General features: G+C 41.5%; 1 protein-coding gene across 6 annotated transcripts; it reads left to right on the forward strand.

Moving 5' to 3' along the window:
- The first annotated feature begins 985 nt into the window (after positions 1 to 985).
- On the forward strand, positions 986 to 26,451 carry SETX (senataxin). 6 transcript variants are annotated; one of them, XM_071766621.1, is made up of 26 exons: positions 986 to 1,071; positions 1,704 to 1,872; positions 2,643 to 2,823; positions 5,011 to 5,221; positions 5,408 to 5,517; positions 6,536 to 6,755; positions 7,072 to 7,191; positions 7,495 to 7,666; positions 8,187 to 8,277; positions 8,826 to 12,965; positions 13,489 to 13,600; positions 14,123 to 14,299; positions 14,910 to 15,139; positions 15,612 to 15,779; positions 16,332 to 16,488; positions 16,933 to 17,034; positions 17,518 to 17,633; positions 18,320 to 18,391; positions 18,591 to 18,749; positions 19,265 to 19,372; positions 19,973 to 20,160; positions 20,671 to 20,763; positions 21,325 to 21,489; positions 21,963 to 22,064; positions 24,289 to 24,376; positions 25,341 to 26,451. In XM_071766621.1, the coding sequence occupies exons 3-26, from the start codon at positions 2,644 to 2,646 to the stop codon at positions 26,103 to 26,105; spliced, it is 8,046 nt and encodes a 2,681-aa protein (XP_071622722.1). In that variant the 5' UTR covers positions 986 to 1,071; positions 1,704 to 1,872; position 2,643; the 3' UTR covers positions 26,106 to 26,451. The 6 variants fall into 6 exon arrangements, with proteins under 6 accessions (XP_071622722.1, XP_071622723.1, XP_071622724.1 ...); XM_071766622.1 differs by having other exon boundaries at positions 1,070 to 1,293; XM_071766623.1 differs by having other exon boundaries at positions 1,070 to 1,293; positions 21,966 to 22,064.
- The last annotated feature ends 282 nt before the right edge of the window (positions 26,452 to 26,733 follow it).

Below are 26,733 nucleotides of genomic sequence, written 5' to 3' on the forward strand. Positions count from 1 at the left end.
ATAAGGAAGCAGGTGCTCCCTTTGGCATCATCTTAAAAAGGCTCTTGGGAATGCAGGTGGGGGAGGCAGTTGTTTCATGTGGGTGTTTGAATATTACTGAAAGCAGAGCAAACTCTGTGCAGGCCTTTTAAAAAAACAAACAAACAGGCTCTGCAGAACGATGAGGGAAATAACATTGGCAAAGCTTTGTGCATCATAAAGAAGAGCATGACAGATCCCTTCAAGTCTCAAAAGCACTGCAAACCCCCTAAAAACTTGGGTGATTCAAACAGATTTGTCGCTTCAAGCGTTTTTCCTGGGGTGTTAATGGCCTGGCTGGGGTTCTGGGGGGGGATTCTCGGCTGTGTGGCATTATCAAAGGTGGAGGCAGCTGGGTTGCAAGAGCTGTGTTAGCAGCAGAAAACATTTCAAAGCTGAGGCGTGTTACTGTGGCAGCAGCTGCAGATCAAAGTGTGATTTGCCTTTTTCACTCTCTTCTCTCATAAAGTCCTGAATAAGGGATGTGGGGTGCGGGGGGAATTGAAGAAAGGCAAAGAGTCCCTGGGTGCTTCCTCAGAGCCCCCCAGCCCCGGGGACAGCATCGTCCTTGTCACCTGGGGAGCAGATGCTGAAGCAGGGACCGAAGCCTCCAGTCAAGTGGTTTCAGAGCTGGGGCTGGGACTGAGGAGCCTCGAAACCTTCTGCTTGTGTGGGGGGTGCGGGCAGGAGGTGCGGGAGGGGGCTGCATCCCCGGGGAGGCCGTGAGTGGTGCGGGTCACCCGGCGCTGGGCTTGATGCCGGGGCTGGGGCGGGTTTTTATTCTTTCAGGACTTCAGTAGCTGTGTCCTGAGGGTTCTGACACTTGGTACGTTTGTGCTACTCCCGCTCCCCCATCTCTCCGTGCCTCAGTTTCCCAGGCGGCCGCCCCCTCCCCGCCGGCCCTTTAAGAGGCGGGGCCCGGTAACAGGCTGGGGTCGGATCCTTCCCCGCCTTCCGCTGGGCGACCGGAAGGGCGGGAGAGAGAGAGGGAGAGAGAATCACGGGCGGGCTGGACCGTGCCGTGAGGCCGGTGACCGAGAGCCGCGGCGGGAGGTGAGTGGAGAGGAACGGGGCCGCGCTGGGTCTTCCCGCCAACCCCCCGGCCCGCCCAGGCCCTCCTCGCCTTTCCCGTTCCTTTTGTTTCGGTTTCGCTCCCTCAGGGCCGCCTCAGGGCAGGCGCTGTCCCGCGGGGCCGGGGCGGCTGAGCGGGAAAGGCTCGAGCGGAGCCGCTGGGCTGTGGGGCGGCTGCCCGGGGCTCTCCCGGCGGAGCTGCGGGTGGGTGCCCGGGGTTCTGCGGGGGAAAATAGGGGGGGGCGGGTAGCGGGGCGCGGCTTCCATGCGGAGGAGAGCGGCGGTGTGGGCCCAGGCAGCTCGGGCAGCGGGTGTTGATGTGCTCAGCCCATCGTTAGAGCTGCCGGGGCTGGGGTGCTGCTGCAGCTGAGGTTTGTGGGTCCCTGGGCGCTTGTTGGAGCGATTTCCTTGCTTGGTTGCGCGTAGGTAAATTTTTGCACCTTTTATTTTTATTTCTTTTTTCAGGAAAAGGTGAGGTAAGTGTTGTGTTTGCGTGAAATGGGTCGCTCAGTCGCGTTCATCACTTCAGTAAGCGCGCGTTCCCTGGTGCCTGGGCGTTCATCGGGATATCGGAGCAGTTCTCCTCACTGAGCCTTCCCTTGTCCTTGTCCCAGATCTCCAGCAGCCCCTCCAGGCCCGCTCCCCAGGGGATGGATCGCTGAGCGCAGGGCTGTGAGGAGGGCGGGCAGGGGGTCCCAGCCCCCTCCCCAGGCTGCGGGGCAGCTCCGGGCCCCTTCCTGCCATGTGACCGCAGACACCCGCACGGCCAACACCTCCCCGAAGGTGAGCACCGGCCCTGCCAGCAGCAGGAGTTTCACTTTCCCTCCCCCATTCCTTCCCGAAACTGTTACAGCCTTTCCTTAGGAACAGCCCAAGTGTTCCTGTTCTCCTAGTGTTCAGTGGAGCTCTGCACGCCAGCAGGGTCTGAGGTGACTCTTCTGTTGTTTAGTGAAGAGCTTTTGGTTTTTTAGAGGCTGCGATGTGTGGTGAGAATTTTATGATGTTTGCTAAATAGGAATAATGAGGCAGGAAAGCTCTGCTTAAATATCTTTTACTTCTGACAGTGGGGACTTGTTGGCCTACAATTTTAAGCAAGAGTTTAAGAAAAAAAGCTAATTAATTTTTGTGTGCATTAGACCTATATTCCACAGGTACCAGTAAAAAAAAAATATAATGAGCTTTAGCATTGTAGTTCTGGGAGGTTTGTCTAAAGTGTGAAGGTTGATTGTACATACAGTAAATTTTCACATGTTGTTTCATAGTTTGCAAAGTATGTAGCTTGTCTCCCTTGCAGTGCTTTGCTTTTACTGTTTGTTATTCAGCACTCATTTTCTGCAATGTTAATTTAATCCTTTAATCTGTATTTTTTGCTTAATTGTAAGTGCCTGTTTGCTAAAAGAATACCCAAAAATATGTATGTCTGCTGCAAGTGAGTGATATAAATCTGAAAACTCTTCACCCTTGAAAACTAGGTACTTTTGTCACTGAAAAGAAATATTTTGCTCCTTGCAATCTTTGAACTTGTGTTAATTCCTCCTTTTCTCCATCCAAAGAATGAGCACATGTCGATGGTGTACACCAAGTGGTTCTGACACCACTGAGTTCCTGAAGAGCTATGCCGTTAAAGAGTTGTCCTTGGAAGATCTTAAGGGATCCAATGAAGATCTCTGTTACTGCCTGGAGTGTGTGGTTGAATACCACAAAGCACGGGAAGAGCTGCCAAAGCTGCATGAGGTAATCAAGAGATTTGGCTTTGAGGAGGACTCAGAACTGAAGGGAAACTTCAGAAGAGGCTTCTGTGGTCAGCCTCAGTGCTGGGGGGAGTTTTGTGGAGTGTTTGTGTTTGGTTGGGTTTTGGGAGTAGGATATGTTGCTTTTTAACTGCTTTTTTTGTATTGAGCTGTAAAGAGCCAACTGTAGAGCAAGAGGACCCTCATGTTTTGCATGTGTTCAAATTAGTGAGAACTAAAACAGTAGAGGGAAGTTGCTGTCTGAGTGTTATAGCCTGGACTTAAGTCATGCTGTGATGGTTTGACAGGTGAAAAAAATAACACCTGTGAAACAGACTAACAGCTCTTTAATGTATGTTCTTCCTCCTTCTGGCTTCTCTTCAGGTTTGGGTTTGTTCTTCTTTTGCTTTCATTTCGCATTCATAGTTTTTTCCTGTGCTTCAATTTTGGAAATCTGATCTTGTGAGACTGATTAAAAACAGTAAAAAATGTTTAAAACCTCTTATAATTATCCCTCATTAGTATCCAATTTTGTATTTTTGGAAAGCTTATTTTCCCTTATGTGGACGTGCTTGTAAAGTGAATATCTGTAGCTAATAGGTCATAGTACAGATGGCTAAAAGGTTCCTCTTTAAGTTAGTTCTGTGGTTGAAATGTTCTGACATGGTTATGATTTAGCAGCAGTGCAAAACTTTTTAATGGTTTTGAGGTGGAACAAAAGGTTTGATTTTTGCAATGCTCAATGTATTTATAGAGCCTGTACACACAGAGACACAAATACAGATATTTCAGCTCAGTGAAATACATACAGGCACCCTCTCTGGTGAATGCAGATGTGTGTATTTAAACACATGGATATGTAGAGAGGTGGATGGAGGAGGTTAGCCTGTAGTTAAAATGCTCCTCTTTGAACAGGGAGAAAACACAATGCCCTGGTGTTCCTCAAGGGCAGTAATTGAGACTGGAGGAGGGTGACTTGCTCTGGCCCTTGTCAGCTTGGTCCTTGAGGGCTTTGTGCCTGAGGGACACCCAAGCCAGGAGGGGATTGTGGCCATGGCTTTCTGCCTTGCAGAAGGGCTCCAAAGGTCTCACTTAGAATTGTTACTTGTAAGGTCCACTGGAGCCTCTAATGATAGACTTTTGTCAGGTACTTTTCCATTTTGGCCCAACTCAGACTGTGTAATATTGTACTTTCTGCCAGGTGTGCAGGCCCAGAACTTGCTGGGTTTTGGAGTTCTGGTAAGTTCTGGCATTGCCCACCTGTGTCCTTGCCCCAGGTGCAGGTGTATTGGGCTGTCAGGAGGTGATTGATTGGCAAAACTGTTCCCAGGCAATGAAAGGGGGTGGCAGGAACCAGGTGCATGGAGGGGGCTCTGGTCCACTGCTTACAGTCTGGTTTTAGGTGTGTTAGGTTGTCAGGAGGTAACTGAGTGTTATTGTTGTCTGCAAAGAACAGGGGAATCAGGAGCCAGGTGCATGAAGGGGGAGCCTTAACCCTGGTACTCTGCCTTTTATCATCCATACCTGACTTTTTTCAGGTTGGTCAGTGGCCCAGGGAGGGGGACTTGCACCAAGTGCAAGGTTGCCCAAGAGGGGGGGGGGGGTGTGATTGCACTTCCACGGTCAGTTGGATTGCTCTGGAGGGCAGTCCCATCCAAGTATAGATTGGAGATAAATGAAGCAACAGGGCTGCTGAGAGGTGTGTTCTGTCTCTCTAGGGAATAACCTTGGTTTCTAATAGAGGTTTGGAGCAGTCACTTTAGATGTGTAATGTTAAGTGGACCAAATCTCCAAATATTCAGCAAGTTGATCAGTTTGGCAAAATACATGAGAAAGCAAGATTTTTTTTTTCTCATATTTTGCACTTCTTTATGCAGAACAAAGTTTCATGACTGACCTAAAGCCTAAACTATTGAAGTAGCTTATTAATATTTAACAGAATTATAAAAATGTTTCTGCTTCAAATGCCTTTCTTAATAGCTGCTTGACAATCTTAGCTCTGAAGTGAGAGTTCTGCACAGTCTGAACGCCATGCCAAAACGTTGCATCACACAGCATTTGGGAGGAAACTTTTTAAACATGAAATTGCAGGTTTTTGAATTGCAAGTTAAGGTTTTTGCACGTGATGATAAAACAGCCTTATTGACTCCCTTCACAGATTTGAGTAGTTTTTTTGTTCCCTGCTGAGTAGATCTTGTGGGAGTTGGAAACCTCCCGTCTTGTTGCCCACATTGAGAAATCCATCCAAGAAGACTCTGGAGAAGATGATGAGTTGTTTATAGTGAATGAGAATGGAGAGACACAGCTGTCTGATGATGTGGGGCCAGATTTTGAGAATAACCTGAGAGTGCCTCTTCTAGAGATACTGAAATATCCATATCTGCTGCTACACAAGAAAGTCAGTAAGTATCTTACTCTATACAGTTGGAAGGGAATGTCTGTTTCTGCTGAAGGAGCTGCAAATATCACCTGGTTAAACCAAAGCACCTGTGTGTGTGTGTATATATGTATTTGTTTTGACAATAAATGGTTCATTGTTTTGGGAGCAAATAAATTAGTCCTTACTATAACTGTGTTTGTTTTTCTAGGTGAACTGTGTGTAGAAGTGCTCTGTAGAATGGAGCAAAATCACAGTTCCTTTCAGGTCTTTGAGAAATATCCAGGAATTTATCTCTTTTTGGTACACCCAAATGAAGTGGTAAGTTACTTTAAACTTAGTTTAAAACAACATCAGAACAGATTCTGATTTCTAACAAAAGAATTTGAAAATAGTAATGTTTAGAAATGTAAGTCTTCTATTTTCTGCATTTTTCTTAATATTTCTATAAAAAAAAAGAAATTCCAGTAAAAATATAGTTACTCTTGCTGAAGGAGAGAAGATTCTTCTTTTTCAGTAACTACTAGAATCACTTGCATTTAGTCAGCAGAAGGTACAGATGTTCAGATGTAACTTACAGATGTTTGTATGCTGTACTCCCAAATGGAATTCTTCTCAAGCGTGACAGGATTTGTAACTTAGTGTATTAATCCCCTTCTCCTTTTCTGTTTTTTTCTTGGTCCCCACAAGCTCTCACATTTTAGTGATATTCAGAACCTTGAAGACTGAAAAAGTATAAACAGTGTAGTTACATGCAAGCAGTGTACTTCTGAAATGCCCTGTAATTGCCACTGACTTTTGTCATTGCCATACCTTTTCCAAGCTGGTTTAATTAAACACCAGTGTGGAGTAGTGGTGTTGGAGTTATCCAAAGAAACTGTAAAAGATTTAATAGAATTGTCCTTTTCCTGAAATTCTGAAGTTTCCTTAGAATCATAAGAATGGTTCCACCAAGGCAAGAAATGCCAAGTGCCCTGTGTTGACAGCACAACCTCACATCTGTTGTTAGAGTGTACAAACATCTAGGTTGTAAATGAGTCAGAACTGTTTAAACAATATAAAGCAAGTACAAACTCAAATGCTATCCCTGTGTCACATGAATCCCAAGGAATTTTATTTGTATGTATTCTGAGTTTTAATTTTTGTCACCAACATCCTCTTGTAGGTATAGAAATCCTGTTTCTGAGGTTATTTTTGAAAAACTCTTGTCATTATTAGACCTTATGTTAGTAAAAATACACTTTTGTCCCATTAGTAGTAGCAGTGATTCCTAATCTTACAGCTCTGTAATTTAACTTGCTCTTTTTATTGGTTTAAATTTTTTTGTTTTAATCCTTAGATTCGCCGATGGGCCATCCTAACAGCAAGGAATTTAGGGAAGGTTGATAGGGATGATTACTATGACTTGCAGGAAGTGCTGACTTGCTTGTTCAAAGTTATTGAGTTGGGGCTTTTTGATAGTCCAGATATTTACAACTCTTCAATGTTTGAAAAGGGTAAACTCATCCTTCTGCCATCTCATTTGTATGATACTACAAACTACAAGAACTATTGGCTAGGTGAGTCTTGATGATCAGAAGTGGATTTGTATGTTTAGCCTCTCATCTTGTAAACACTGCTTTTAAGTCAGAGCTTGGCTGTTTCATAAGTGCTGTTTACTTTATTTTGGGCATGTCAAATGGGAAAATAGAATGTTGCACAACTGCTCTAGTAAGGCAGTGTTTGATTTAGTTTCACATTGCTGCTGATCTCTATGGTCAAGTGTTAACTGTTGATGGCATTTGGAAAATGGTCCCTGATTTGGTGAAAATTAGAACAAATTTTTGCCAATATATGGACTGGTTGCTTATTTCTTTTTTTTTTCTCTGTGTGTAGGGATTTGTATGTTGCTAACAGTGCTGGAGGAACAAGCTATGGACTCCTTGTTGCTGGGACCAGAGAAACAAAATGATTTCATGCAGTCTATACTTCACACCATGGAAAAAGAAGCAGCTGGTAACTAATTTTGACGCTGAGATTAAGATAGTCCATAGCCTCTTCTTCATTTTTATCAAACTTCTTTGTTTAATTGAGTAAATTAACTTTTAATTTAAGTAGTAGTGTAAAGCTGAGGTGATCTTAACTGAAGTTAATGTATCTTCTGGAAGATGGCCAATATTATACAATATTTGGGCAATACTGAAATATTAGTAATTAAGAAAAATTAATGAAAACCACCAACTTTCAACTTCAGATTAATCTAAGAATGTCCAGGACTCTTGCATTTCAACTCTCCCCAATATTACTGGTATGTTTCAGATGATTCCACTGACCCCTTCTGGCCAGCACTGCATTGCTTCATGGTTATTTTGGATCAGCTCGGATCTAAAGTCTGGGGTCAACTGATTGATCCTGTCCAAGCCTTTCAAACCATTATTAACAGTGTGAGCTACAACAATGAAATAAAAAATATACGCAGTAGCTGTAAGAGGTCAGTTTTATTAAGAGATTGGACAGTTTGGGGATTTTGAAAACAGGTAGCATAGTAGCTTGGTCTTGGTTTTCTTGTCAGTGCTGCTTTAATTTGTGTTGGGGGAGGGAGGTGGCAGGGAAAAAAACAATAAAAAATCAGATGTTGCAAATTTCAGGCAATGAAAAGATGAAGGAGGTCCCCTAAAACTGGGTTACTTTCAAAAATTATATTCTTCTTTCTGACTACAATGATGTCTGTAACACTTTCCAGGAGCTTCCTGATCAGGAGGGCTACGGAATTTGTAGGGCTTATTTAGTACTATAAGCAACTTGCACTTCAGTTTAAAGAAGATTGTCACATCTGAAACTCTTGGTAAAATTATGGGAATGCCAGAATTCTCCATGGGTGACATATTTTGTGAGTTTATTGTAGTTGTTCTCAGATAGTATTTGAGAAGTGAAATCTGTGTCTTGGCCAGTTGTCCTTCGTGTAGGCTGTTAGCTGTGTGGAGTCTGTAAGGATTTGTATTTCCTTTTAGGACAAAATCTGAACCAGAGTCGGATTACAACGATGACATGATTACTTGCAGTCAGATTGTATATAATTATAACACAGAAAAGCTTCAGAAGGTACTACAAATATTCTGTTTCTCTATTCTTCAAACTCTGATCACTGAGTAACACTGTTAATTTAAGCCATCTATAAAATATGGAGGGAAAAATACTCTATTTCTACCAATAACATTTTAAAGAAAAAATATTAATGTATGTCGCTATAACGCGCCCTAAATAGCAGCCAGTCTGGTCACTTCTTGCTTACCTGATAAGGCTGTAAAAGGAAAGAAGGATGTCTTTGTGAATTAGGCAGAAGTGGTGTTAAAGCTCAAGAGTTTGTATCGAGATTTAAAGAAACATAAACTCTGCATAAAGTTTTGGGTTTTTTTTTCAAAAAGTTGTTCTTGTATTTTAATTTTTGTTTTATGATATTCTAAACTAATGGATTGGGTATGGAATAGTGGTATATACTTAATGTTTTCCAGTGTTAGACTGTGCTCCAAAATGGCACCATTGTTGTTTTAAAGTGAAGTAGAAATTTGAAAGTAAGTAACCTTTATGCACAGATTAACCTCCAGATTTCTGTAATGAAATGTGCAATGTGTGGTGAATTTATTTTTCAGGATACTGGCTGGAAGACTGCCATTTGTCCAGACTACTGCCCCAACATGTATGAAGATATGCAAACACTGGCTAATGTGCTTCAGTCTGATATTGGCAGAGATATGCGTGTCCATAACAGCACATTTCTGTGGTTCATCCCTTTTGTTCAGTCTCTTATGGATCTGAAGGACTTGGGTGTAGCTTATATTGTGGAGGTCATTCACTACCTCTACTCAGAAATCAAAGATATACTCAATGAAAGAATCCAGCAGTGTGACAAAATCTCTGAATTTTTTCTTCTGATCTTGGTGTCCATCATTGAACTGCACAGAAACAAGAAGTGTCTGCATTTGCTGTGGATTAGCTCCCAAGAATGGGTGGAAGTGGTGGTGAGATGTGCTAAGCTGCCAGCTATAGCATTCACCCGGTGCACTGAAAAATCCCCTGGGCACTCCCTGAGGGGTTCCTCAGGAGGATCTTCACAAGCTTCTAACTCTGTGCAGCATGCCTGTGTGCAGCTGATACGCAGCCTTCTGAAAGAGGGCTGTCAGCTGGGGCAGCAGGCTCTCTGCAAGCAATACCTGAACAAACTCAATCTTCTTCTGCGAGGAAACTTATCTTTAGGTTGGCAGCTGAACATCCAGGAAACCCAGGAATTACAACTGTGTTTAAAGCAAGTCATAAGATATATAAAGGACAGAGCATTGAGTACCTCTGTGGCCATGGGGAACAGTGCAAGCTCTGCAGCTTTGCCCAACATCTCAAAGCAGGAGAAGGGTGGATGTGGTGATGTACATGGCAGAAATGACTTGTGTTCATCACTTGCTGTCACACTAAAGGAAGACAGAGATAAAGACTGTCCAGAGAACCCCTTCTCTAGAAGTAAGTGTGCCTGGGAAGAGGGATGTAGAGATGCTTCTAAAGGTTCAACATCTTGGATGTCCACAGAAGGCCTTTTGATGAATATTAAAAAGGAACATAATGAATTTACAACTCAGGAATATGTCTGCCTGCAGAACTCTTTGGCAACAGAAGTATGTGGGAAAGCTCAGGAACATAGGAACAGTGGTCTTGTGTCAGGGAAATGCAGTACAGATAATCAGTGCTTAAATCCAAGTGCAAAACTGTCAGATTTGAGAGGAGGCAGAGAGCTGGAAAACAAATGTGAAGCAGGACCCATAAGCAATATGTCTTCCAGTTCCTCTTCAAAGTTTAAAGTAGATGCACGTGGACTTATGAATTTGAAAAAACTGGTCCAGAAAACAGGATTAGCATCAAAAATATCACAGTCAACAAATCCATCTGACTTAAAAAGCTGCTCTACCTCCTGTAAAAATGAACCTGGTGTGCAGAAAGATGAAGATGCTGTTTTGATTTCAGAGGTTACTGACACCATACTGAAAACTGAATCCACTGAAGAAAAATCAAGTCCGTTGTTGAAGTCTGTATTTAAGAAGGACCCTGACATGGAAATTTCAGACCAGGAGCAGCCTAATTTAAGCACCTTTTTTAAAAAACATTACTCTAAAGGCCAAATTTCAAAGACCCTCTGTGTAGAGAAAACTTCAGAAAATGATCTTTGCCCATCTACCTCTGAAAGAAAGAGGGGTGTATCCAACCCTACTTCTCAGATCAGGCCACTGTCAGTGAAGAGTGAATCAAGTGACAGTTTGTTAAAATTTTCAGAATATTTCAAGAGAGAAAACAATGTGGGGAAGAAAGAGGAGAATTTTGTGAAAACAGTTGCTGAAGATAATCCTCTCACAGACTCCCAGGTTGACAGAGACCTCAGTAAATTATCCTTAGCTGCATATGCCAAAGGTGTCAATTTTCCCTTTGATTCCAGCCAAGAGGGCTCAGTACAGCACAGCATAGGTGATATTAAAAGGAAAGTGAAAGGTGCTGTAAGATCTTCCAGTGCTGGCCAGAGTACTAAGTCCTCCTGTGATGGACATGATAATCAAATAATAGTAATTTCAGACTCTTCTGATGAAGATAATGTTGTGGTTTACAAGGAGGAAGCAGAAAAGATGAATGAAAATGTGTGTCCTGAAAAGCAGCCTTTACCTTCCAGTGGCTTTTCTGAATCAAAGGCACCAAACTCTCCCTTCTCACTTGAAGACTGTGATTCTCAGTGCTTTGAATTTGAAACAGAGGGTGATGTCTTTTCAGTTTGGCAAGATACTCAAGACTATACTACAGAAGCAACTCAGGAGTATAAACAAGGTTATGTTTCACCAATGGTTGATGGTAATAATTCAGATGGCTTATTGGATGATCACACAAATGAATGGGGTTATGATGATTATGTAAGTGATGGTGTCATGGAAGAAGCAGTAAATTTGGTAGAAAAGCAGACAGACAATACTTCTAGTCTGAAAGAAGCTGATAACGCACAGGGAGCAGCAGAGTCAATGCTGCAAGAATCTGTTAGTAAGGGAAATGCAAAAGATCAACTGGAGAACTGTGGAGACGAGGGTCCTGTTAATGAAGACTTTCCCCTGGACTCCAAATCAACTGAACCCAGAGCATCTACATCTAGCATGTCATTAGCTTCAAAGTTGGCCCTTAAGAAAAACATCATGAGCCCACGGAAGAATGCAGCAAAATCCAAAGTAGCAAGAACTACTCAAAGAAGTCCTAAAAGACCTCCTGTTCTTAAAACAGCACAGAATAAAAAGCACCTGCTCCTTCAAAATTCCCAGCCTGGCAGGTCAGTGCCTGCTGTGGTACCTCCAAGGAAAGTTCGGGAGTGCCCTGCACCAGAATCAACTGCAGAAAAGTTGGGTCTGAAGAAGGGACCTCGCAAAGCTTTTGAGTTGTCGCAGCGCTCCCTGGAGAGTGTGGCGCAGCTGCGCAGCCACGGGAGAGCTGCAGGGAGAGTGGCAGTGGCACAGAAACGGAAGAGTAAACTGATTGCTCCTCAGAATTTGTCTGTAAAATATAACAAAAAATTGCTAGCCTGCCAGGACCGGCTCCATTACAGGCAGACGAGGCCCCAGAAAGGTGTGAAAAATCCTGCAGGAAGTTCTGAGAGCAGAGGCAGGAAGGTTAGCAAGGGGGATGCAAATTCAGGGATTTCTGCTGAAAATCAAAGACAGAAGAAAAGGGAGGAGACTGTTTTTCCCTTTGCTACTGAGAGAAAATTTGAAAGCCCCCCTGTGGAGGAGGAGAAACGTTTCTCTAAAATGCCTGTTTCTTCTGACTCAAACAGAAAATCAGAGGATAATGGTGTGATGGTTTCTCATCTACCTGTGAATTCAAGTCTCTCTGCTGCTGCTCTTGTTCAAGATGATAAAGATGAAGCTTCTAGGAAAGGTTGCAATGTCCAGCCTGAGTGCAAGAAAACAACTTCAAAAGAAAATGGATATAAACCAAATGAAAACAGTGATGAGGATGATGATAATCTATTTTTAACTCAGTCAGATCCTGTGGATATGGATATATGTTCTGAGGAAGAAAGTGTTGTAGATACTGCTATAACTAGTAAAAAAACAGAGGAGATGGGTGCTGCTGAAAGCCTTCAACAGAGGGAATCCTCTGCTGTTATGATATGTAAGCACAAAGACTGTATGGAAAAAGTGGAAAAAACGAGGGAGTACTGTAGTAAACATTCAGATAACTTGTTTGCCAAACCCTCTCTCCTGCCACCTTCTAAAACAAGAAAGCCTTCCACCACCAAAATTTTCAGCTCAGCAAGTTCTTCACGGAATGCAGCCTTCAGCAAGGATTTAGAGGATGTTAAAAAGCCACCACCAGCTTCAAGGAACAAAGAGAATACAGCAAAGCCAGCAAGTGCAAAGGCTGTGCCAACAGGAAATCAAACGTCCAAGCCTCCAAGTTCCTTGAGTGTACCTCAGCTCTGGAGTTGTAACAATGTGCTCCAGTCCCTGAACAGGCAGAGTAACAACACCACAAACATTGCCCGGAGGGCTGCCCAACAACCTCCTCCCTTCCTTGACTCCAAGCAGAGGGACCACACTATTTTTGTTAATGAAGTCCTAAAGTGGACTTACCAAATGTTTGCCAAGTCCAATGAGCTTGGACCTCCAAGTGACCTCCTGCAGTCTCTAGTAGGCTCTGTTCCAGTCCAGTTTCAGGGGGAGAAACACTATTTTGATACGTTATTCCCCTTGATGATGCTTAATGCCTTTGAAACAGTAAGTAACTCTGTGCCTCCTAATTTGTTCTCATCAACCCCAGTAAATTTTACCAAGAGATTAAGAACTGGTTTATGTCCTCTGTTTACTTCCTGAAACTGTTCAGGTACTGATATGAATAGAGGAATGTTTTGGGGGGATCAATCTAGACTGGGGACTGTCAGTGTTGCTTTGTTTTTATGGGCACACTTCTCCACTAGCATGAACAAGGAGGTGGTGCCTCTTTCTTCATAGCATATAAAGCTTAAAATAGAAATCTCTGTGTACAAAGCTGAGGTTTTTCAATTAGAGTACTTGCAAAAAGAGGATAAGAATGTGAAGTTATAATTTGTGTTGAGAACTTACATGAGAGGATAGGTTGATGCAAAAATAATTTTCCCACTTAATTCTTTTAATAGTGGCTAAGTGCACCAATCATTCAGTTACAGTTTGTGTGCTTTCAAGTTCAGTTGTAACCTGCTCTACTACACTGAACACTTCGAAGCATATTTGTATTTTTCACATTTTACTTTCCAACATGTAGCTGGCAAAAGAATGGATAGAAAACCAGAGAGTAAGAGAGAAGAGTTACTACTTCAACTTAGAGAACTTCTCTTCTGACTTGAATACAGCAAATTTTACAGCTAATTTTACAGGTAAGAGAGTTTTGTTACTGCTTTGTTTCTTTGTTTGTTTTTATAAAGCCCTCTTACAGTTTTCCAGCAGACAATGCCTTTTAATGAATTAATACTTACAGGCAGAAATATTTTAAAATTTGCTTTAAATATAGAAAAGGTCTTGAATTTGGTACTTTACAGAATGCTTATAACAGAAATGCATATTTTGCAAGAAATCTGTGTGTTAGGTGTATAGTACAAAAAGTTATTTGATTGCTGCTGGAATATATTCCATCTCATTTGGGATTTTGGTTCAGCTTTTTTTGGGATATAAAATAGCCCTTGACTTGCTGTATTTTTATACTGTGCTATTTTCAGTCTCAAGAATGCAGGATAGAGTTAGAACTCTTCATAATCCTTTGCTATAGCTTTTAATAAATGGCTTTAAGAGTTATCAGATGGGTATTACTGCAGTATGTTAATAATAGCACTTCTGTAGTCATGGAGTCATTGCAACCATTTTCCTGCTAATCTTTTCATTTAAAAATGTCTTTTGCCTAGCTCATTTTAAAGAAAGTGATTTGGCAAAGCAACTTCACCCAAAGGAGGATGACTTAATCTTTTTGGTGGTCCAAAAGAAAAAAGATGCCTTCAGGGAGGAAAGTGAGATGGAGCCCCAGCCAGAGCGTCACGTTGGTCTTGTGAAACGATTCACTCGTGCATCTGGGTGTGCAGCTAGTGAGTAAACAGGACTGAAATAAAAGTGGGTTTCTTCCTGGTACTGTGAAATGCTGTTTCATAGCTGCCTGCTGGTAATTGTAATTAATATACCACTTACCCCAGAGGAAATAGGATTGGTTTTGCACTGTAGCATGTCTGTTTGGTGCTAGAATCTTGGTTAAAAACAAGGACCTGAAGCTGCAGACCTGCTTTCTCTGCAGTTTTCTAGTGACTTCCTTCAATACAGATGCTCTGTGTGAGAATGGAAATTAACAATAAGTGCTCTGTGTACATTTGCAGGACTGTGTTGCTAAAATACATGAAGTGCCATGAACTTCAGTGGTCTTGCTGACTAAAATTTTCACTACCTTCCAGAACAGAAGTTGTGAATTACCAGGATTACCAAGTATCAGCATTAAAGCTGCCTGAATAAATCAGTGATCTGAGCTGTTTCACAGAACACTTGGTTTTGAGGGGGTTTTGGGTGTGGGAGAAGAGGCTTGGGTTTTTTTTGCAATAATTAGTTGCTGGCTCTCTGGTGAAAGGCAGCACCTGATTCCTGGTGAATACTTTGATTGACCTGATTGAATATCTTTCAGCTATCAATCTGGATATTCTTTTTTAACAGGACAAAATGAGCAGCATACTGTCTGCCATCTTTCTGTGCAAACTCGAGGCAATTTGTCTTTCTGCATGAATAAGCAAGTGAAGTGTGTGGTGGTTGGCTCCCTGGTGACCACACGCCGAACATTCAAAGCTCTGCTCCTGCTGCACAAGAGTTGCCTGATCAGACCCATCCTAAATCCAAGTTATGACTACTTCTGTCCCAGAAGTTTACCTGCAGCTTCAGAAAGTGCTGTGAGTCCTACAGCTAGAAGTGAGAGTTGGGGGTGACAAAGTGGGTGTTTGGATCTCATGGGTTTTGCAAAACTGGTTTTGTGTGCTCTTGGTTTTGTTTTGGGTTTTTTTTGAGATGCCCATGTGCAAACAGACAAGTTTCAGAAGCACTGAGGTGCTGTGTTTCTCAGAGTTGATGGATTGGGTGGGTAGAGAGGAGTCTGAATTCACTCAGTTTTTTCGGCTCTGTTGACACAAGTGGGGTGTCCAGGAAATGACAGACAGAAAAGATAATACAAGACAAAGGTGTTTACATTACAGCTTTTGAGTCAGGGTTGGGTGTGCGTCTAGAGCAAACCTAGAATCAAAAACTTCCATGGCCTTTAAGTTTGTGAGTCATAGCCAGAGAAGCTGGGAATGTTCTGAAAATACCTAAAATGATACAAAATCTGATCAACTTGAAGAAATGCATTATTTCCCCCTGTCCCTTCAGGCATTGGCTATGAATGGATACAACGAAGGTCAGAAGAGAGCCATTGACACAGCTTATGCCATGGTAAAGGAACACCCAGAGCTTCCCAAGATCTGCCTCATCCATGGACCACCTGGAACAGGGAAATCAAAAACTATTGTTGGGCTTCTGTCTCGTGTTCTGGGAGAAGTAAGTGAGCATGATGTGATTGTCACATCCTTGGTTTCCTAATGGAAGTCAATTTAGTTTAAACTGAATGGGAGTGTAGTATTGGTAATTACTGGGAGTGTAGTTTATTAAGCTAACTTAATTCAATCTACACTATATAGAGTATAAAGGTGGAAATTTTGTTAATCTTGGAAAACACTTAAAGTAAAATAAAGAAAACATGCACAATTGGCAATATTTTACATGTAATAATTTATATGTAATCATTTGTTACATTAAAATTTTGTTTCCTTAATATTTTGATGTACTGAAAAATGTTACTTGGCCTGTCCCATTTAATGGTTTTCCTATTAGCATACAGTAGATTTATCAAATACCTCATTGTTGCAGGGAATTAATGCAAATAGTATTAGTACATTTTACTTATTATTACTCAATGTAAGACATATTATAAGAATGAGATCCAAGTGCAGTCGTGCCTATACTCTGCTGATTTAAGATGAGTGTAGAGTCTTGCTTTTAAGTCACAAATGAAAAAAATCTAAAGACCCTGTTTTGTTAATTAATCTACAGAACACTAGAAATGAGAAAGCAACACAAAAACCAAATTTCAAGACCAAGACAAACCGTTTTCTGGTTTGTGCACCATCAAATGCTGCTGTTGATGAACTAATGAAAAAGATCATCGTTTCATTTAAGGAAAAATGCCAAAACAGACAGGAGCCTTTGGGTATGGTTTATTTTAAAATTCTATTTATATGTTGGAGAGACAAAAGCTGAAGGAGAAACTGGAACAGTTGATTACATGTAAAGCTTTTTTGGTACTGTAGTAAGACTTTGCTTTCTTAGTTCCTCCTGCAGAACATGACTGGTACTCAGTATAGGAATTTTCTAAGTTTTAGAAGACTGAAAATAAGAGGTGGTCCTCTTGTTTCTTAACTATTAGCCACCACTGAAACATAGGCAACTTTTTTTTTCCATATAGTTTGAGATTACTGAATTTCTTTGTACCTGCTTTTACAGCATTACAAGTGAATTGTTGCAAACTCCTGAAAAGCAGAAAATGAAAAGCTTTGTTTGATATCCATGATATTTACATTTTTTTTTCTCTTGTACCAAAATGCAGAGACGATTGGAGCAATCTGAAAGTATCTTGATTTAATTTTGTCAACAGGAAATTGTGGTGATATCAAATTAGTGCGACTTGGTGCTGAAAAAACTATCAACAGTGAAGTCCGGGGGTTTGGCCTGGATAAGCAAGTTGAACATAGAATGAGTAAGTTACACAGAAATCAGGCTTTTCTTCAATCTTTGAGAGCTTGGTGAAGATTTATACTTGAGTCTAAGTGTCCTTTAAGAAGGAAGATCTGGTAGAAGATTTTTATGCAACTGTGCTTCATAAGCATTGTTTTTGTCAGTCTTAGTGGGAAAAGTCAGCTTACATAAGGCTTAAAATCCAAGCCAAACCAAAGAAGTCACCAAAAGGACTTGTTGCTTGATTTTTTTTTTTTAAAGAAATTACAATAAATGCATGTTAAAACTGTTATTTTTAAGCAATATGGCTCTGCAGCATTTGAGAATGACAGTTGGAACCAAGTCTCATGATCTTTATTTTACATACCTCAATGGAAAAAGGCAAAATGCAACAAAGAGTTTTTTTGCTTGTTCTTAAAAACTTAAGATGCGTGACTGAGAGCAAGTGTTGCTGTCACACAGTTTTTAAAATTCCTTCTGTGTGTTTTCCTTTGTTTTATTACAGAAAGAAAGCCAACTGACTGTGATCAGGATATGCAGAAGAAAAAAGCAGCCCTGGATCAGCAGCTGGACCTGCTGTCTCGTCAGCGTGCCATGCACAGATGTCAGAAGAGGGAGGTGGTAAGATAATAGTATTTTTAATCTTGTTCATGTGTTGTGGTTTGTTTTTTTTTTTACTTCATAACTTCATAAAGAGCAGAGAACTCATCGTTTTGATGCCATTTCTGAACAGTAACTCTCTTCAAATGCTTTTCCAAGTAATGGAAATATTGGTTAGCATCACATGAGGGAATGAGGAACTTTACATCAGGATTTTTGGGGTCTATTTATACTAGAATTTTCAGCAGATCAATCAGGCCACTTCATGCTCCAGTGTTCAGTATTCTTATTCGTGTTAAATCACCACTGTAAAGATTTGGAGAAAACAAGGATTTAACTTGTGTAGTTCAAAACTCAGTTTAACTGGAAAAAGACAGTTACCATATCTGAGATTTTGGGATACGTTTTGCTTGAGGTTCTAAATCTTTTTGTCTAAAAAATTGGCACTTGTGCTCAAGTTACAGATTTCTGATGATAAAACACCCAGTTGCACAGAAACGTGAAGTGCAGTATTGTGTATGGAAAGTCTTAATATATTGACCATTGTCTGAGAAACTGATCATCTTTTTCAGACGTTTGATATTAAAAGGCAGTCTGAACAAGTCTAAATATTAAGGAAATTAATTAGGGTATGGGAGGATATATATGAAATGTGTGTTTAATTGTTCCTGGTATTTATGTTGTTTCTCTTTCCACCCCAAATCCAGAGTCAAATGTTAGATGATGAAATTGCCAGAATTTCCAAGGAGAGACAACAGCTCGCATCTCAGCTGAAGGAGGTGGGAATTTATCTCTAGGGCAGCTCTTCAACAAAACCAATAAAATGTATATAATGTACTTATATACTTGACATCCTTCAGTTGTGGTGAATGCCTGGTTTTTATGTGACTTGTTAGAACTGTCCAGGCAGTTAGCAATTGCTCTAAGGTGGTTCAAGAGAACAGAAAGAGGAGACAGGGTGTTGTGTTGTACTTGAAGGTTCGGGGGCGTGCTCAGAAGGTACAGGATGACATCATCTTGGAGTCTGACATCATCTGCTGCACACTGAGCACCAGTGGAGGGGGGCTGCTGGAATCAGCTTTCGGGCGGCAAGGCCGGCAAAGATTTGGTCCCTTCTGCTGTGTCATTGTGGATGAGGTCAGTAAAGCTGCTTCTGTAAACTTCAAAGTAAAAGTTCAAAGTAAACTTCAGCATGTTCTGCCCTCTTCTCTCCTTAAGCTACTTGTGATTGTGTGGCTGCTGGTGTAATGTATTGTGGGTTGATGCCTCCATCCCAACCTTTTAACTGATACCCAGCCTGTCCTGCCATATAGGAGAGAGAACAGCATCTCATTGCTTCTTTTCCTGACTTGTTTGGTGTTTTAATGGTAAATAGCTTTTTCTTAAATATCATGGCTAAAGTGTGTTGTTTCCTACAGAGATTTCTAGATGGCTGGGTTATATTTGTATTTGTTTGGAGAGACCTCTGTATATTTAATAATGAAAGAAAAATCTGTTTGGACTTCTGGGGTTTTAGTTAGGGTAAAAAAAATCTTTTTTTTTTTTAAAATGCCTGTCTGAGATACTCTGGGTCTGTTGCAGGAAATTTAATATACTTCCCTCCACTCCATTTCTTAATCTTCTACTTTTTGTCCTGTTTGTATGTACAAAAGGCAGGGCAGTCCTGTGAGGTTGAAACACTGATTCCACTGATCCATCGCTGTAGTAAACTTGTCCTGGTTGGAGATCACAAACAGCTTCCTCCTACTGTAAAATCACTAGTAAGTGCTCAGACTGTTTCTTCACGCTATATGCTGATGTAGTATTAGAACACTATCTATAGAAAATGATGGATAGAAATGTCACATTCCTTGAGGAATATGGAGGATGATGACTGCCTGTTTATGTGGACTTCCTCACCCTATGGATGTGTTCTAAGGATGAACATGTAGGAGCATTTCTTTTATACAGCCATAAGGAGGATTGTTGTAAACATCTGATAAAGAAAGAAGAAAGAACAGACTGGCTTCTCCAGAAGGGTAAATTGTCTGGAGGCTGTGTGCTTGTTTAACAGATTCCCACATGGAAGATCTTGCTTTTGGTTATTGTGAAGATGTTAAAACTTTATTGTGACTCACAGGGGGAAAGTTGTCTTGCTAAAGGCTACACTGACAAAAATTCAGATTTACACAGGTGACCTCTAGTAAAATAAGATGAGTAACACACATGGAAAACTTAAGTTCAAGTAGTTGTCATTTTATCAGCAATTCAGAAGATGAAAAGAAAATGCCAAATAGTTTTAAATCTAAAAAACGAAATCTCTGTAGTTAATTTGGGACCTGAGTCTGCCAGAAGTCAATCTCCTCTTTTCTCCCTGGCAGAAAGCTCAGGAATATGGCTATGATCAGTCCCTGATGGCCAGGCTGCACAGGCACCTGGAGGAGCAAGTGAGGAAGAGTCTTCTCCGCAGCCTGCCCGTTGTGCAGCTGACTGTGCAGTACAGGATGCACCCTGACATCTGCCTCTTCCCATCCAATTATGTTTATGGCAGGGCTCTCAAGACTGACAAGTGAGTAGCTCTCTCTTCTTTCCAAGCAGGTGTTGTTTCCAAGAAACCTTTTTGTATCAGGACAAAAGTTATTTAGATTTTCAATCTAAAAGTTCTTGAGATTGGATGAGGGAGGAAATGGGAGAAAATTTCAATTCCATCTCTTGTTTGAGCTGGTTATCATATGCAAATTAACCAGATCATAGAATATTCTGAGTTGGAAGGGACTCATCAGGATCATCAGGTCCAACTCCTGTCCCATTGTAGGGCACCCCAAGAATCACACCAGGAGCCTGAGAGCACCATGCAAACACTCCTTGAACTCAGGCAGGCTTGGTGCTGTGACTGCTTCAGCATAATTACTGCTGAGGGCTAATTTTCAGGCTTCAGGTACTAGTAAAATTTAAGGAGTCTGGGGGGGAAAAAGCTGAAAGTTGTTTGTTTGTATTTGATAACCATGGTGTAAATAAATGAAGTATCAATTATGAGAATTTCTGTATGGTTACCTGGTGATAAAAATCTTCTTTACAGAGCAACAGAAGAGAACAGATGTTCTTCAGACTGGCCATTCCAGCCCTATCTTATTTTTGATGTAGGAGATGGTCAGGAGGAGCGAGACCATGAGTAAGTCCTGCATTCTACTCAGATTTTAGATTTGCTGACACTTAATTATCTGGAGAAGAGTTGTCTTCTGTCCTCTTGGTTCCCAATGTGCATTAAGTATCCAGAGCTGCATTTTCAACTTGATTTGATTTTACAAAAAAATAGTATACTAAAACATGTGTTAAATATTTTTGGTTATTTTATGTGAAACTGGTTTTAAACATAAAGTTTAAGTGTAGTAAACAGTTTCTGACTTCCTGATTAATTTTTATCTGTGGCGTTTTCCTTTCACAGCTGCATGCTGAGGTAATGCCAGAAGGTGGCAGGCTCAGTCCCCCCTTTTGGCTATTCTGGAAGGAAAGCAAAGCTGCATAGTTTAAAGGGAACTGGAAGTGCAGTCGTTCTCTGCTAAACCCTTCTTGTTGTTGTTAACCCCTGAGGAGCTCTTTGAGCCTCTGTGAGGGAGGCAGCAAAAGTTCAAGACAATCTCTGACTCACAGTTCCTCTACAAATTGGACCAAAGTGTTGGATTTGAAAGAGCTGTCAAATGAATTTGTCATGTTTCTGTTCTGTCTCACTCAGCTCTTTTAGTAATCCTCAGGAAGTGAAGCTGGTGATGGAATTAATTAGAACAATTAAAGAAAAAAGGAAGGATCTGGGACTGCGTCGTATTGGAATAATCACCCCTTACAGTGCACAGAAAAAGAAAATTCAAGAACAAATGGACAAATTGTTTAAGAATAACAGGTAAAGAAACACCAAGGTTTCACGAGGGACTTGGCTCTTGCATATTAGTCCTTTGTTTGTCCTCCTAATGGCAAAAACTCTAAAGTTTCTTTTTGCACTACCAAAATTTCTGTATGGTTATACCTTTAAAGGCAGTATGCAGACTTTTTGCTTAAAGCAGGCATGGTCTCCTTGTACCATTTCTTAGTTATCACTTGTGTATGTGCTTTGATTAAATTGCTCTTCTGAATAAAGCTGATTAAACCCTAAAATTTCAAGGTATGTGACTTGAACAACTTTTCAACCACAATGCTGGCCTCAGAAAAGCATAATTAGCTTAATGAATCATTTTATAGGCTGCAAGGAGCGAGAAATAGGAGACATTTGCTCTGGGTTCTTTTGGCAGCTGATCATTAAGGACAGTGTTTAGGCTGTTTGTATTAGTGTGTTCCTTCAATTAATACAATTTTACAGCTTACTCATTCTTTCTTCAGCAGCCCAGGGGAAGTGGACACAGTGGATGCCTTCCAGGGCAGGGAGAAGGACTGCATCATAGTGACCTGTGTCCGGGCAAACAGCACCCGGGGCTCCATTGGGTACGTTTCCCTCTGGGGATCTGAGCAAGTCTGAGGGGTCTTACTGCACGTGTTAATGTTACTGTTGGGAGATCTCTGAACAAAAAAGGCCATGGAAATGCCAAGTAGTGTGTTCAGCATTGGATGCTGATAGGTTTCCATAGCCTATCACTGTTTCTATTTGGCAGGATTGATCTTGGGGACTTGGCTCTTTGCATCAGTACTGCAGCAATCATCTTCCTTCTGGTTTTTGATCTATACTGTAACTTTCTGAATGCTGCTTTTAAAATTAAGTTATTTTCTGTGACTTGCATTCCTGTCGGTGTAGCATTCCGTGTATTAAAGTATCCCTACCTATATGTGTCACTGGGAGTGGGATGCAGATGAGCTGGAGCTTTAATTTGTGGATGAATGTGCTTATCTTTTGAATTAGGCAGAGATTTGCAGGAAGTCTTGATTCCAGGATGCAGATAATTTTACATGGCTTTTACTTATCTGAAATAGGAAGAACTAAATACTGGGTGTGCTCTTTATCCCTGGGCTGCTAAAGCAGGTGTTGGTTTGTTTCTGGGACTTATGGATCATTGTAGTTGAAAACATGGTAGTGGAAATTTGCCTTCCTATAGTTCATTGGGTTTTAAGGGAAACTGTTGGAAGTCTGTTCACAGAAATAAAAATCTGGGTTTCCTCATACCAGCTTTCCCTAAGCTGCTACGTTTCTCTTTTACTAATTTTCTAAGTGCTTGATAAAGGACCCTTTGTTGTGCTGATCCATGCTACTTTGGGGAGAGAATCCAAATCCTATAGTAAACACCAGTGATGCTTTTTGGAGATTTCTTAATTGAGTTGATTGAGTTTGGAAGCTGAAGGCAGGTAGAATCTGCCAGTGCTTTTGGCTGACACTAGACATAACCTCTCTCTGTTCTTTTGGAAGAAAACTTCTCAGGTTAATGCATAAGAAGTTTGGCAGTGCAGTGCTTTAGAAGCTGTACATAAATGATGACTTGGATGTCTCTGCTTCAGGGTCAGGTTTCGTTGCCAAGGTGTGATGAGAAAGTCTGCATCACCCTTACCTATGATCTTGCAGCTGAGCAAAGTATTTTGGTCTCCAAGGTTTCTAGTCCAGCATTAAATTTACTTCAAAAGTAACTTGGAGGAGTAACTGTCTGGGAAATGGCAGCAGATTTTTTTTTTTTCCTGAGAAAAGAATCTTGTTGATTTTGAATTCTAAAAGCTATTAGGATAATTTAGTAGTCTTTCAAGATTTCTTTTTTTCCCCCCACAATCTAGAGAGCTGCATTATCTGTGCTGCTGGATCCATTTCCCTGGTCTGTTTCCTGCCTCTGTGTTTTTCCTGCACTGCCCAATTTTTCTGGGTTGCCCCTGGGTCTTACTGCAGGGGTTGTAGGTGCTGCAGAGCAGGTCAGTGCCATGGCCATAGTTCCAGGTGGTGATGTTGGACCTCTTCAAACTAAGTTTTACACAGACTTCATATTGCCATCTTTGCTAGCAGAGAGTAAGCTGTGCATTTTGAGAGCTTTTTCATTAGAGATGTTTCACAAATGTTGGGGTTTTTTTTTAGTTTTCGTTAACAAGCCCCAGTAAAAATCACACTTTAGGAATACACAGAGTGTTTGGTTTCAGTACCACAAAACCAGCCTAGACAGTCTGATACTTGCACTACAAACATTTTCTTCTGCAAGAATATACTTCTCTCTCTTGAAGCATGACAAAGCAAAAGTCTCCCTTCATGTGCCTCCACTGCAGGTCACCTTTAAAATAAAATATTCATGTCCAGCATTCAGTATTTCAGTAGAAGGTTTTCCCATTAATCATGCCAAATATTATTAAACTATTTTAGTTCAAGTGAAAAAGAAGCTTAAAGTCTTGATAGGTGAAGTGAGGTTGATGTCTTCTGTACTTTGAGAAGCACTTAAGGAAGCAGTGCTTGGCATTAAGAGAGGATTTGCTCTAAGAAAGGAAACCTCAGCAGCAAGAGCTGGAAAGAACTGGAATTCCCTGTAAGGAATTGGAGTATTGAAAGACAGGAAGCACAAATCATGCAAAGCCCTTCATGTAAGGCAGAGCTGCTGCAGTGGGGTCTGGGAATGGGTCACGAACTGCTGCCTCCTTTGTAACTTCTTCTGTTACCTTCGTTTTGTTGCAATTGAAAATTATCTTTCTTGTAATGCTTAAGCCTTCTCCAAGAAGAAGTTACAGAGCAGAGTTTTGTCTTGTCACCCAGGTTTCTGGCAAGTCTTCAGCGTCTGAATGTTACAATTACCCGAGCCAGATTCAGCCTCTTCATCCTTGGAAAGCTGAAAACACTCATGGTAGGTACAGTGACAATCAAATCATCTGCTGTGATCCACTGGTTTAGGTAAAGTCAGGGCTGGAGAGGTGAAAACCATTCTCAGGGTGCTCCAGTCTGTGCAAGGGGACTCTTTTCTAGTGTATTAAACTAGTACAATCCAGGCTTTCTTTGAAAGCTTTGGCTATAGCTGTCACAAAAACTTTTTAAAAAACAAAAAACCTGTTTGCCGTGCCTCCAAAAAGGAAAGTGAGAAATGACTCTCCCACTGCAACTAAATCTTAACACAGTACTTTACAATTCAAGTTTGGAGTTTGAAAAAAGTCTTCTCCCTACTGGTCGGGAGAGGATGATGTTAACAACAGTTCCTGCTTGATCCATATTGTTCCAGTTGTCAGTGGATACATGAGAAAGGAAAAACTCCAACAAAAGAAACTACCCAAAAACTTTCCCTTGATTTTCAAGAATCAAACAGGATTCTTGGTTTTGACACTGCTTTGTGTAGTTCTGTGTTTTCTTTGCTTGTACTCTTTGATATGGGTGTTTGAAACAGAACTGCATGTTTGGGGGTGTGTAAAGGCCCACTCTATGTGTAGGTAGTGCTCTGACAATACTTGAATTTTATTCTCCTTCCAAGGGTGGGGATGTTGGCTACAACACTAGAGGGCATTAAATTCATGCTCCTGTTTCACTCTGTTTAAGAGAACTCTTCTGGTCTTCATAAATAGAGAAATTGTCATTTAAAGTAGTAGCTCAATGATGGTTGAAAGTGCCTTCCCTGTGTTAGAGCAGCCAGAGTGCCTCTTACTGTTTTGCTAGTGAAACATAAGATTCTTCCATTCCAGAAGGAACTTAACAGTGATTTCCATGACAGTTGTGTCAGGTACCTTGATTAAAGGGGTTGTGTTCCCTCTGACACCTCTGTCCCTTTGTGTTGATTTCTTTCTGATAATTTATTTTTTGTGTGTGTCTCTTTTATTTTAAAGGAAAACAAAGACTGGAATGCATTGATTCAGGATGCTCAGAAAAGAGGTGCCATTATCAGAACATCAGAGAAAAGCTACAGGAATGATGCTGTTAAGATTTTGAAGCTCAAGCCAACAGTGCAGCCTCCAACCAAAGCAGGGATAAAGCCACCTCCAGTTCTGCAGGGTTCTTCCAGTAGCAAGAGGGTTGAGCTTGCAAATCCAAGCTTGGCCAGCAGCCCCCAGGATGTGGCTGCAGGCCCTGGCCAGGCAGTGCCCCAGGGGGGCAGAGGGACCCCCCAGGCACAAGGGGCTCAGGCTGTGGACTCCAGGAGGGGCAGTGCCCCCACACCCGGGGGGGTTACAGCACTTCCCACCCAAGAGAAACCCCGTGACCCAAGGCTGGCCAGCAGGACTGGCCCAAAAGGGAAGGAGCAGGTGTCAAAAGATGGTGAGCAGTCAGCCCAGAGCAATCCAGGATCTGCATCCCAGAGAGGCCTCGCTGGGGCCTCAGCTGCCAGGGATCAGATTTCTGGAACAGAAACTTCCAAGAAGCCCCAGCAGGCGATGGGACAATGCGAGGTGCCTTCCACATCACCTCAAGCAGCTTGGCCTGAGGGGGACTGTAGAGCTCCTGTGCTGAAAAGCAGCCCAAAACCCCTCAGTGACGGAGGTCAAAGTACCAGCAGTGTGTGGAACAAAGACTCTCGTGTTCTACCAAAGAGAACATCAGATGAATCTCCAGAGAACACAGAATCAAACGGGTTCAAGAGAAGGAAGACCTGACTTTGGCATTACCTCGATACCAAAAATCTGTTCCCAGTTTTCTGTCTGGCAGGGATTGTATTTTAAATTATTTAGGATGCCTGGAACTCCCTTGTATTGGTACTACCACTATCAGTAGATCCGTCTTTTTCCCATCCTGTCCCTAATTGTGAAGGGCACTTCATACCTGAGAGTTGGTAGCTTTGGAAAAGGAAAAGCTGGGTAACTGCGTTGCTTGGAAGAGCAGTGAATTTTGTAATCTAGGAAGTTTAAGGTTGTAAATGTTTAACATTGTATATTTGTACAGCATACATAATTATTTTAAGATTTAATTTGGCAAATATATAGCTTCTTGTTTCCTTCTGCACATGCTCATTTCTTAGGGATGTAATTTTTTAATGATCTACAGCAAAGCAAAACCCAAACAACCTCAACCCCCAAACAAGAAACAAAAACCTCCCAGAAGTCCAGAAGCCTTTTGCCTTTGCACTAGTAAGTCTTAATTTATTTGATAGGAAAGAGTGATTGTTGAAAATGAGATAGCAGTGACTTTCCCTCATGCTCCACTTGTGCCTCAGGAAAGACTGAAGGCAGATATACATTGGTTGAATGGAGAGAGTTCTACTTAATTTGTATATTTTACTCCCTG

This window comes from Heliangelus exortis, chromosome 22, assembly GCF_036169615.1.
Source record: "Heliangelus exortis chromosome 22, bHelExo1.hap1, whole genome shotgun sequence".
Lineage (NCBI taxonomy): Eukaryota > Metazoa > Chordata > Aves > Apodiformes > Trochilidae > Heliangelus > Heliangelus exortis.

What these genes read in the sequence shown, in the direction of transcription:
- SETX (XM_071766621.1), top strand. Translation starts at nt 2,644, where the DNA reads ATGAGCACATGTCGATGGTGTACACCAAGTGGTTCTGACACCACTGAG. An exon ending in TGCTTAATGCCTTTGAAACA is followed by an intron (nt 12,966 to 13,488) that starts GTAAGTAACTCT and finishes TCCAACATGTAG; the next exon opens with CTGGCAAAAGAATGGATAGA. An exon ending in AAATTGTTTAAGAATAACAG is followed by an intron (nt 21,490 to 21,962) that starts GTAAAGAAACAC and finishes TTCTTTCTTCAG; the next exon opens with CAGCCCAGGGGAAGTGGACA.